A 12,573-nucleotide genomic window follows, 5' to 3' on the forward strand; every position below is an offset into this window, starting at 1 on the left:
CCAGAGAGGAAAAACTAAAAGGGCTGAAGGTGCATGTGGTCACTGAGGTGCTGTCCTCCGGAGCGAACTGCCCGCTGGCCTGACTTCTCTTAAAAGCGCTCTGAGAACATTTCTTCTCTCTCCCACCTGCTTCTCTCTCAGGGAACATCAGACCTGTTCATCCCCACAGTGTGAGAGAGAGAGTGCTGTGTGGGTCGGCTGGTTGGTTCGTGGGCATTTTGTTTTTGTGTATCTGAGTTTTATAAATGTGTTCATGTCGGTTTTCTTACCATAAAGCACACACTAGGCTCACAATCGTATGACGTTCTGTTCAAATTAAACCCTTTACGATCTATTTATCTGTCCATCTATTATCTATTAGACTTTTCCCGTTCAGGAAGCCGTCGTTTAAAGCGAGAGGCGGGGTACACCGGTGAACCTAACCAGCATGTGATTGGACTGTGGGAGGAAGCCGGAGAGAAGCCACGCCATGCACGAGGAGAGAACATGCAGACTCCACACAGAGAGGCTCCTGCCAGACGGGGATTCAAACCAGCAACCTCCTCGCTGTGAGGCTAACCACTGCTGCACTGTGCAGCCAATCATATAGTCTGATTTTAATTATAGCATTTGGATTTAAAAGTCTGTGCACAGCTTAAAGACATGAGCTGTACCTGATGTAATTATGACCTATTAAAACTGAACTACATAAAAAAAAAAATATATAGAATATAGAATATATAGATATATATAGATATATATATCGCTGATATATGGTGTTTGTGTTAACTGTGAGTCTTAAAGAAGTTTGCACCAACACAAATGAACTGTTCATACTCAAGACGATAATCCTCGACGCAGTATCAGAAGACCCGTCGATGCAACCATCCAATCAGTGCAATTCTTTGTGTTTTCCCATGATTCCTCATGTTTAACAGTCAAGCAGAGAGGACGGCGCTCTGCTCTCACATTGTTGTGCAGCGGGGGGCTCGTGTTGAGACGTGTTTGGTTAATTTGGGGACGAGGACGGTGGCATTATGGTGATTTAGTTAACAGGTGGGACACGTCCTTCTTTCATCCTCCACTTATTGCTCACAGACGGCAGTGAACCATTTTCAAAGATACTGATATAGGAATTAGGATACCTAACATCCACAAATCTATATGAGCCAAATATTTAATCTCTGCTGACATTTACCAGCCCTGCCGGTTCAAACACAGGTGACTTACTGCGCGCACACAGCCCCTCTGTGCAGTTTTTGCTCTCCATCATGCTGCCGCTGCAGTGCTTTCCTCCGTTTCTGGGCGGGGGGGCCTGGCACTCACGACTGCGCCAGTGGGTGCACTCTGTCCCACAGGCGGACCACTTTGCCCACTCTGTCCAGCCTCCGTCGACTGGAATGACACAGCAGACAGACGGGGGGGATTGGATGTTTGGACCAGGTTATCGTGTGTCAAAGTGAATACGTTACATCTCTCCCAGATCAGAATGAATTTTAGACAACTTAGGAGTCAGGGCGGGTTCACACACGGGGTCCAATCAATACCTGGCAGAAGTGTGTGTGCAGTATGTCAGATTGTAGAGGAGCACATCACTAAATCAGTGCACGACCAAATGCTACTCTGTCCTGTTTTTGTATCTTAAGGTTGCTGCAGACAGCTGAGCGACCACATGGACCGTCTCTCACACAGAAGCTCTGTTCGCTCCTGCAGACACCTGTCCGATGCATCCTCGGGCGAGACATCTAACCCCAGGTTGCTCCCGCTGCTTCGTCTCCGGTGTATGAATGTGATAACCTGCCTCGACCTTCAGCGTGTCAATGTGTCCGTGGGTCAAAGTGCCACACTAGCTCAGGTCTATTCACCACTTCAGTGTCTTGTTAATGTGTCGGTCCGGTCAGCAGGTAGTGAGTGAGCTGATGAGCGTGTGAAGCCTCCTCACCTGGGCACAGGGTGGTGCAGGTGACTCTCTGGAAGGGCGGGCCCTCACAGAAGGCTCCTCCATTCAGAGGGGCTGGATTGGTGCAGCTGCGTGTCCGTCGCTGCCAGCCACGCCCACATCGAGCGTTACACTCCGACCATTCAGTCCAAGAAGACCAACCTCCGCTCACTGAGGAACACACACACACACACACACACACACACACACACACACACACACACGGGGGCAGATGGGAAAGATTAGCAGTCTGGCCTCTAATACGCTTGTCAACTTCACTGAATCTGAACTGTATCCAAAGTGTGTTAAAAGATTCCGACTTGTCCTTCCTGCCTTTGTTCTCTGTCTCGTGTGATGCTTTTTATTTTTTCGGTTGTCAGTACTGTGGTCTCCCGTCAGGAACCAGCATCAATCTTTAAACATCTCCGGGGTCAATGTGAATGAAAAACACGACCAAATCAAATATGAACCTTTATGTTTGTCTGCAATTTTAATTTGGTTTGTAGAAACAGAAAGAAGTTCCCTTTGGTAGGGTAAGATGTTAGTTTACAAATCATATTTTATTTAAATGTCCTTTTCTTGTTACGGCAGAGGAGCTCGTTCAAATATTTAAGACTGCATTTCGGTGTGCAGCTTCTTAGATATCCAAGATAACTGTTAGCCCTCTACATGATGCTTAACCCTTCACATCCATCTATCCATCCATCCATCCATGCATCCATCCATGCATCCATCCATCCATCCATCCATGCATCCATCCATGCATCCATCCATCCATCCATCCATGCATCCATCCATCCATCCATCCATGCATCCATCCATGCATCCATCCATGCATCCATGCATCCATCCATCTATCCATCCATCCATCCATCCATCATCCATCCATCCATCCATCCATGCATCCATCCATGCATCCATCCATGCATCCATGCATCCATCCATCTATCCATCCATCCATCCATCCATCATCCATCCATGCATCCATCCATGCATCCATCCATCCATGCATCCATCCATGCATCCATCCATCCATCCATCCATGCATCCATCCATCCAACCATCCATGCATCCATCCATCATCCATGCATCCAACCATCCATGCATCCATCCATCATCCATGCATCCATCCATCATCCATGCATCCATCCATCCATCTATCCATCCATCCATCATGCATCCATCCATCCATCCATCCATGCATCCATCCATCCATTCATGCATCCATCCATCCATGCATCCATCCATCCATGCATGCATCCATCCATCCATGCATCCATCCATCCATGCATCCATCCATCCATGCATGCATCCATCCATCCATGCATCCATCCATCCAACCATCCATGCATCCATCCATCATCCATGCATCCATCCATCATCCATGCATCCATCCATCCATCTATCCATCCATCCATCATGCATCCATCCATCCATCCATCCATGCATCCATCCATCCATTCATGCATCCATCCATCCATGCATCCATCCATCCATGCATGCATCCATCCATCCATCCATGCATCCATGCATCCATGCATCCATCTATGTATCCATCCATCTATCCATAAATCCATCCATCTATCCATGCATCCATCCATTCGACTACATTTTTAAATATTTTCGGGGGCATTTTATGTCTTCATTAGGAGGTAGGACAGAAGACGGAGTCAGAAATCTGGCTGAGAGAAAACTAGAGAGAGAGAGAGAGAGAGAGAGAGAGAGAGAGAGAGGAACGTCGTGCAGGAAAAGGAGCCACAGGTCGGATTTGAATCCGGGACGCCCGCTCTGGAGGATTTAAGCCTCTTGGACATGGAGCGTGAGTACTAAATCCTAGACGACCGGCGCCCTCGTCTGCCTCCTTAGGGCGCCCTTTTAAAGTCATGTCCCGCCTCTTGAGACGAACCCCACCCTCTTGTAGGATGGAGAATCCTGAACGCTGGAAGGAAACTCAGGATGATTTCAGGGGCGTCCTGTCTGCACATTATCAGGAGTGTGTGTGTGTGTGTGTGTGAGTGTGTGTGTGTTACCATAAACAATAAGCGTGGCCGTGCTGCTGCGTCTCTTGGCCACCACGTTACGAGCCACACACGTGTAGTTGGCCGTGTCGGAGAGTCTGGCCTGCTTGATGATCAGATCGTGATCGATGGTGATCAGAAAGTTGGAGTCCTGCGATGGATCTATGAGGTCCTCATTCTTCAGCCAGTCCACCTACAGACACACACACACACACACACACACACACACACACACACACACACTCAGAACAGTGTTGTACTGCAAGAAATGTTGACATTAAATGTGATAGAAAAGCTGATTTAAGAAAAGAACCAGACGCCAACATCTGACTTGAAAGACAACCGAAAAATATCTGTTGTCTCAAATTCTTAATTGGAGCCTTTTTCAGTGATAGACTTTAATTCTTCTGGCAGACGACGCTTCACATAAATCATTGTACAAATTAGCAGGTGTGTATGCATAAACAGGAATCAGCCTCACACAGATCCAACCGGTAAACACGATAAACCTGCAGGGAGCGGAGCCACCGCGACACGCTGCACCCGCTACATGTGGTTCTGATCAAACACACTTTCTTCTTCTTGGCTTCTTTTCAAGTAGAACTCACCTCTGGTTGTGACACTTCCTTCCTGCCAACACATCAGCAAACAACCCAAAAACAATACCAAGTCTTCTCTCTCGACACAGTGCTCGTCTCGTTTCATCCTCCTGCTGAGACCTTAAGTTTTATTTGACTGATTAAAGAATCGAATTTTTGAATACTTTGTTTTCTTTTTAAATATTTTGTTGTGCTGCTCTTTTACGAGATGAAGAAACACTGTTGGATTAATGGCCGTGCAGTCACAGCAGCTCGGGTTTAAAACATGACACAAAGAGGATTTAAGCACGGTGAGGGTTTGTTTTTGTGCTTCGGATGGTTTTATATCTCAGGGAGTTTCTTTCTGAGCTGAATCTTTTAAGGACCAATCAGAGAGCTGTGCAGAGAATGAGCTGATGACGCTCTGTGATCAGACATGAAGGAAACATGCAGCAGCCAGTATGTCCTCCTTCTAACTTCAGATTCTGCTCCTGAATGCTCTGGATCTGATTGGACCACAGAAGGTAGGCGGGGCTTTGAAGCGATCATTTTTGGTGCGGAAAAAAAAACCTTTATGGTAGAAATGTGGGCGACAGGAACTTAATTCCTTAACCTTTGAAAAGTGTTTTTACAATCCACATTAAAAATCTAAATTCAGAAGTGATAAGAAAAAAAGAAAGAAATGGAAACAGGAGTGTGAGATCTACCTCTGCAGCTGGCATGCCCTCCGGGGGGCGACACTGCAGCAGCACCTCCTGCTCGAGTCGCACCTCCCTCCCCAGTGGCTCCTGCTCAAAGTTCTTCCTCAGGTCTGCAGAGGGAGACACAGAGGGAGGCAGCAGTCAGTGACACCCTGTTTATCTTAGTCTGTCACACACACACACACACACACACACACACACACACACCAGGCAAAGCCCCCTGAAATCCTCTGTCACCGTGTCATAGTTTTTTTTTGCTTCACTCCCTCATAAACATGCAGAGTGTCAATCACAACCGCTCCACACGTTACCACGGCGACGATGATGGAGCGCTACACTAAATCTATTTGCATATACACTTAATCTGACACATCACATGTGACAAGCAAAAAGTTTGACACATTTGCCCTTCTGCTCTCTCACTTCCTCCCCTGCTCCCCGTCACACACACACACACACACACACACACACACACACACACATACACACGCACACACACACGTTGTAGTACTGACATGCTATTCGAACGTAGGCACGGTTGCTCTTGGTGGTGCCAGCAGAGCTCCAGGCCACACACTGGCACCAGTAGTCCTCCAGCCCAAACAGCTCCTCCACCTGGGTCCTCGACACCGAGATGTCCACCTCTCGCACCACCAGACCTGTGCAGGGCGAGCAAGAGAGAGAGAGAGAGAGAGAGAGAGAGAGAGAGAGAGAGAGGGAGATTAGAGGGGTGTGTTTTTCACAGTGCATATAAATAATGCATTGGCTGCAGGCCAGAAGCAGTTAGTGTGCTCATAAACTCCTGTGGGAGCTAATGGGTTATGTAGTTGGAAATGATGTTTGTAATTGAGGAAGATGTTTATGTGTGTGAAATACAAGGTCACACTACTGTGTGTGTGTGTGTGTGTGTGTGTGTGTGTGTGTTACCTGTGACCTGGTCCAGGCTCTCTCTGGTCACGTGGTCGTTCTGGTTGACCCATTCTCCGTTACACTTGAAGTAGATCTGCGTGGCCGGCGAGGCTCGGCACCGAAGCTGGACCGGCCGGTTCTTCACGATAAAAGCGTCCTCCGGCTCGAGCAGGAATTCTGGGAGAGGTTCCGCCGGCGCTGACGGGTAGGAGTCGGGGAGAACCTCAGCATCACTGTAGTCGGTGCTCTCTGAGGAGGGGGGAAAAAAAGAAGAGATTAGGATGACTGTCCTTCACTCGAGTTCATGTGACGGCTGGAGACGCACGGTGAGACGCATGGGAGCACAAGGCACGGCTTGAAGCCCCGCCCCCCCTGACTAATTACAGTATTATATGATGATCAGCAACTTGAGAGACGATGACCTTTAGGCCTGGTTCAGACTGACGCCCAAATCCGTCAAATTTTTCCTCAAACCCGATCAGAATCCGATCAGACTAACTGTCCACATTACAAATTGCAAGTGACCAGACCCGATCTGCACCGTCCGCATCGACACGTCTGATCCACATCAGTTCCTATAGTAAAGATCCTGAAGTGTTTGAGTCAGTTTGGGGTCGATGGGTGCTTGTCATCTGGGTCGCAGCGAGAGCAGGACGCCAAACACGTTCTTCACCTCCCATGTTTTAAATGCATTTAACTTTAAAGTCCATCTGAACTCTCCTGGCGTGCCACTTGATCCCGTCATTTAGATTTTGCACTAAATCACGACACAAGTTATTTGAGGACATTTTGAGTAAAGAGCTGCTCTCAATGCTTGTTGTTATAAAGAGGGGCGATGAAGAGAGCGGTGAGGAAGGCTCCCAGATTGAGCTACAGCAATTGAGTCTCATTTTCTATCTTTTATATCCATTGTAACTTTTTTTTTTTTTTTTGCATTAAGAATCATTAGCGCCTGCTTTAAGAAAGTCCCGCCCCCACAAAGACACCCCGAGGACAAGCTGCTGCGTGCCGAACAAGACAAGTGACGAACGTCTCCCTTTGACGTCAATATGCTAATAAATTCTGTTTTTTTTTCACGTCAGGTATTCTTCAGTCTGCTGATCTTTTATATGATAAACTATTCCTTAAAAACAAGGCAGCACGCCTCGCCATGAGGAAGAGCAAAGATATGCAGAGGGGGAACATGTGCGTGTGACGCTCGGCCCACACGTGTGTCCGTGTTTGACTGTACAGATTACAGCCACCCTGCTTGTGTACTTCAACATGACGTGTCAGGTGTTGACAGTTCGTACTGTATGTGAAGGGGCACGGTGACATTTTCCCCGCTCCCCTGTTTGGCCAGTAATCTGGTGAATGCAGGCGTCCGTCTCGAGTCTCTCTGGGAGAGTCCGTGCCTCTCGGCGGGGGGACGAGAGCTGCTGACCTTCCACAGACAGGTCCCGTTGATCGCACATTATCCCCTGACATTTACCGTGCGACATACTCCTGCTGGCATCGCTGCCTCGAGCTTCCTCGAGCCTTCCCTTTGTACGACGGGCATCCTCCGTCTGACCTCAGACTCCTGACTCTCAAATGTTAGACAGATCATGGTTCGTAAATCAACTCTTAAGGCGATTGGCTAGTTTACTATGCATCCAGTGGGAGGTAAAGTTCTCTGCTTTGTGCAGCACTACTTTAACGTTCATAGTTCAGAACATTGATGCAAAGTCCTTTGAGGAAAAACTTGTGATTTTTGGCGTGCAATAAATCCGATATGACATCGATTGTCAAAAATATGACATGACTTATTTTTTGAATCTTTTTCCCCAGATGTGTCTGCCAGCTTTGGGCTAAAATAAAATCTGTATCAGTCAGACTTTTCTGTTTACAGGGCTGCAGACTGTGACGCAATCTTGTCAAAACTCATGTGCACCCATCAAGTTGATTGTATTTTGTTCATACGGGAGCAAAACTCTGAAGCAGTCAGACTGGAGTGGAGCTTGTGACATAACACTTGCAAAACAACAGGACAGCAGTAGCCTCGGCCACGAGCAGAGAGCAGCTCAGAGGATGATCGAGCTGACATCGTGCACACAGTGAAGTCATTTTATTAATCAGTCGGCAGGATCTGTCTTCACATCTTCGACCAACAAACTTTCATACTTCACTTTCTGACCCTCTCTTTTTCAGCTTCTCATAAATTCTTAATGAGTTTGACCGTGTGATAAAAAAACTTTGCTCTGCTCATGAAAATGATCCAAATTCAATAAGCATTAAATGGAAGACCGGAGAGAAGTCGGGGAGGGGGATTGACAGAGTCGGCTCCAGTCAGGAGAAGCCAAAAAAAAGTCTGTCCAACTCAGAGCACTTTGTTCCTCCATGAATGCAGACAAAGCTCAGGAGCAAAAATGTTTTTCTTACGCAGCAGTCTCAAGGAAGCAGAGGAAGCAGAAGCACACGTGTTCTGTACTCAAGTGGAAAACAGAGTTTCACCCAAGCTGCTTGTGAAACCTAGTTTATCACATCGTGGACGGTCCTTTAATTACGTGTACAGTTAAAGGAGCAGCGCTAGCCTTAGCGGCTAATTTTCCGCTGTAGTTGTCAATAGGCAGCCTGAGCTGCTTGTTCACACTAAGTTGTCCTTCATATTGTAAAAGCAGTACACAAAGGTGCTAAACCAACAACCATCCATTATTCTCCTTCAATTCAGTACGGCTAAAGAAATTTACTTGGTTCTAAAAAAAACGTGTGCAGAAGAAAGAACAGGTTATTTTCTGTGAAATAAATATTCAAGGAAAAGTGCAGAAACAAAGTGTTTGCAGCTTAATGCCCCCTCTGCACAGCAGCACAGCGTTAAAACCTAATTCTCTTTATTAAGTGGATAAAAAGGTGCGAGGACAGATGGAGCAGAAACAGACGAATTTGCAGTCTTGAGTTTTCAAAATATCTTGAGCACAACCAGTTTTTTTTTTTTTTTTTTTTTTAAACTGGAGAACAAGAGAATCTACTTACAAAGATTCAATCTCCTATTTTAGGAAAGAGAGCACTTCCCCGCCCGGCCCCCCCGCCCGCCCGACAGACTGTCTGAGACATCTGGGGCGAGCAAAGAGCAGCGCAGAGCACGAGGGGGGGAGAGGGAGAGAAAGTTGTGACAGTGTTCAAAGCGAAGCCAGCAGGGATTCACGGGAGTCAGGAGGCAGCTTCCTCCTCAGGTGTACAGGGGAGACAGAAGCATCATTTGACCCAGATTTCCTCCGTCTTGAAAAGGCCGGTCGGGGCAAAAAGAGGCCGGAGTAGCACCCTGCGCTCAGAGTCTGGCAGAGCAGCGGCCACAGGACGGGCAGAAAGGGCAACAGCTGCTTGAGGCCCAGAAGACATCCAGGGCGAAGCCGTCATCCTTAATCTGTCTCTGGCTCTCTGCAGCCTGTTTCCACTGCACAACACGTCGTCTTCTTCTGCAGGAAAGACTTTCACCGAGCAACTCTCCACTCACTGGTGACTCCAAAGTGAACTCTCACTGCTGCATGCAAGCACAGCGTTTCACCCCGCCAGCACACAGACGCTCACACGCGTCCATCTGACACTCAACCCTGAGTTTCTCCCACGGCCTGTAAATGTGCAGGGATCACTTATTCACAAGCAATCAAACCCAGACGACACTACGAGCATGTAAACTCAAATCGATCTGAATAATGAAAGTTAACACAAGTGCTGCGTAACCGTGGTCATGATCTGTGTCTGCTCTCCGTCCTCACATCCTCCGGCTCTCCTCTTACTAAGCTGTCGCCTCCAGTCTCTCAGACTTTGAATCCACTGTCAATAACCAATTGTGTCGCCCCCCCCAACTCTCACTCACACACACACACACACACACACACACACACACACACACACACACACACGCACACTCTTTTTCTTTTGTCCGGCATTGATCGCTTGGTGCTCAAACATGGGCCGAAAAACACAGCCTGTCACTCTTCAGGCGCGATGAGAGAGAGAGAGAGAGAGGGAGAGAGAAATAGAGAGAGAGAGAGAGAGAGAGGGAGAAATAGAGAGAGAGAGAGAGAGAGAGAGACAGAGACAAACAGAGAGACGGAGGTTCAGGCGGAGACAGAAGGGGAGGATCAGCCGTTTGTGTTTGGATAAACTCTCTCTCTCTCTCTCTCTCTCTCTCTCTCTCCTCTCTTTCTCTCTCTCTCCTCTTTCTCTCTCCTCTCTTTCTCTCTCTCTCCTCTTTCCCTCTCTCCCTCCCTCTCTCTCTCTCTCTCTCTCTCTCTGTGCGTGTTCCTGGGCCTGCGGAGAGGCACAGTTTAATTAAAACACTTTTGGATGACAGAGGCAGGAGACAGACAGACAGAGTCTCTCTCTCTCTCTCTCTCTCTCTGGGATAATAGAGCTGGGGGTTTAAAGTTGAACCTGTGTTTTCGGGCCAGCATACAAACATCCATCAGAGCTCAGCAGCCGGCAATTTGTGGGGAATGGAGGAACCTTAAAGACAATAACTCCTCGTCGTGCAGCACAGCAAGTCTTTTATTACTCTAATGACAGACAGCAGACGGGAGAGAGCAAACACAGGCTGCCGGGTATTCTCTTCGACATCGACACACACACGCACACGTAGACGCAGACACTGAATGACAACCTGTGTTTATACAATGCGTTCTCATTCATGCCAACTCAAAGAGCGTCGCTGGTCCTGTGGGCTCTGTGTGGTCGAGTGCAGAGCCTCGGTGCGGGAGAGAGATAGGAAGGAAGGCTAGCCAAAGACGGGTCAAGAGGGAGTGTGTGACATGGAGATGAGAGAGGCGATGTAGTACACACACACACACACACACACACACACACACACACAAGACAGCGTTGCTATAATAACCGGCGAGAAAAATGAATCACAGCAACGTCTGTCTTTGTCTTCTTTCTGCCCTCTGTCTTTCTCTACCCGCTCCTCTCCTTCTCTCTCTCTCTCTCTCTCGACTGTAATTTTCTTGGCCCCAGAGCCTCTAGCCAGAGTGGAGTCTAAAGCGTATGTACTTTATCATTACCTCCTCAGAGTTAGTCATTACTGTCCCCTCCAGTGCCCTCGCTGTATCACTCAAAGTGCGGGGAAAAAGAGCGCATATAAGAAGACGAACAACAGAGAGAGATAATAAAAGACACGAGGTCAGGTTGTTTCTGGCAACGTCCTGTGAGGTCAAAGACAAACAAACAAACCCATCCCAGCTCCGTCCTTTGTGATTCCACAGAACTGACAAACAGCTTTCTGTCCTTACATGAATCAAATCATTAAGTGGAAGATTAGACGGCAAAACCCAGGCCGACAAGATGATATGAAAACAGTAAGACTTGACATTTCTAACAGATCAAATCTGTTGCACAGACTTCCTGTTCGTACAGTCACGAAGTCAAGTGTAGGGTCATCCTGCAGTTCACAGTGTGTCCACTAGAGGCTGGCTGCAGAAGCACAGGAAGTCACATACACACCCATTTTAGACACACCTCACTTCCCGAGCCAGCCTCAAGTGGCCACTCGAGGATCTGCATCCTCTGCTTCACTTTGCAGCCCTGAAGGTTTCTGACATAGGAGTGTTTTTCTTTCTTTCTTTCGCCCTCCTCCTCCTCTTCCTCCTCCTCCTCTTCTTCCTCCCAGCTGGATTCAAAAAGCACCGTGCGAGGCTCCAGCTCACTTCACATCACATCGTTGAGCCTTAAACACAAACGTATGGAGAAAACAACGACGGCTCCACAGCTCTGGTTGGCTGAGCCCGCTGAGGACAAACAGCTGTGAGTCACATATGAAAACACCGGCGCAGACAGAGGAAACAAGACCAATGAATAGAGTGATCAGCAGCCATTATGTAACATTGATAGGCTGGCCATATCCATCATCCTCACTCAATCTACCTCATTATCATTGTTCTTGCGAGAAAGCCCCGAGGTAGAGCCGCACTAACCACACACACACACACAGCGGCAGGTTGAAAACAGACAGAGATGGATGGGGGAGAGAGAGAGAGTCTCCTTCTATTCCTTAAAGGACAATTACATTGAGTGATTGATATTCAAATTGACCTCATCTTCATCACCCTGAAAACAGCTCACTGCAGCAGGAGGAGAGCGGAGAAACCGGCGAGGGAGAAAATGATGAAGTGAAGAGACGAAAAAAGTAGAAGACGTATATATGATGGAAAAGAAAACGGGTCACGTGTGTGTGGGACGGACCCACAATGTGTGCGTGTGTGTGTGTGTGTGAGTGTGTTGGTATGATGAGCGCAGGTTGGAGCGACACAGCATCACATCTCACATCAACAAAAGCCAGACGGGGTGTGAGGAGTCATGCGGTTCACCCATCCGACTGAACACGCACACATTTTGCACAAACACTCACAGCGTACGCACCCCTTCTGAGCACTGATGGGGGGGGGGGGGTCATCTTTTAATAGAAGATGTCATTAATTCACACAGTAACAGCC

General features: G+C 47.8%; 1 protein-coding gene across 3 annotated transcripts in view; it reads right to left on the bottom strand.

Moving 5' to 3' along the window:
• The window catches only part of unc5b (unc-5 netrin receptor B), a 54,883-nt gene that overhangs the window by 11,517 nt on the left and 30,793 nt on the right, over window positions 1-12,573 (bottom strand). For 2 of the 3 annotated variants that reach the window (XM_079362100.1, XM_079362099.1), the window contains exons 2-7: window positions 6,143-6,373; window positions 5,731-5,874; window positions 5,222-5,325; window positions 3,949-4,129; window positions 1,922-2,089; window positions 1,210-1,374 (exon numbers count right to left, since the gene is read on the bottom strand). In XM_079362100.1, coding sequence (XP_079218226.1) covers window positions 1,210-1,374; window positions 1,922-2,089; window positions 3,949-4,129; window positions 5,222-5,325; window positions 5,731-5,874; window positions 6,143-6,373 — 993 coding nt within the window. The remainder of the gene's footprint in view (window positions 1-1,209; window positions 1,375-1,921; window positions 2,090-3,948; window positions 4,130-5,221; window positions 5,326-5,730; window positions 5,875-6,142; window positions 6,374-12,573) is intronic. The other variant, XM_079362101.1, reaches the window with a different exon arrangement.

This window comes from Symphodus melops, assembly GCF_947650265.1.
Source record: "Symphodus melops genome assembly, chromosome: 15".
Classification (NCBI taxonomy): domain Eukaryota; kingdom Metazoa; phylum Chordata; class Actinopteri; order Labriformes; family Labridae; genus Symphodus; species Symphodus melops.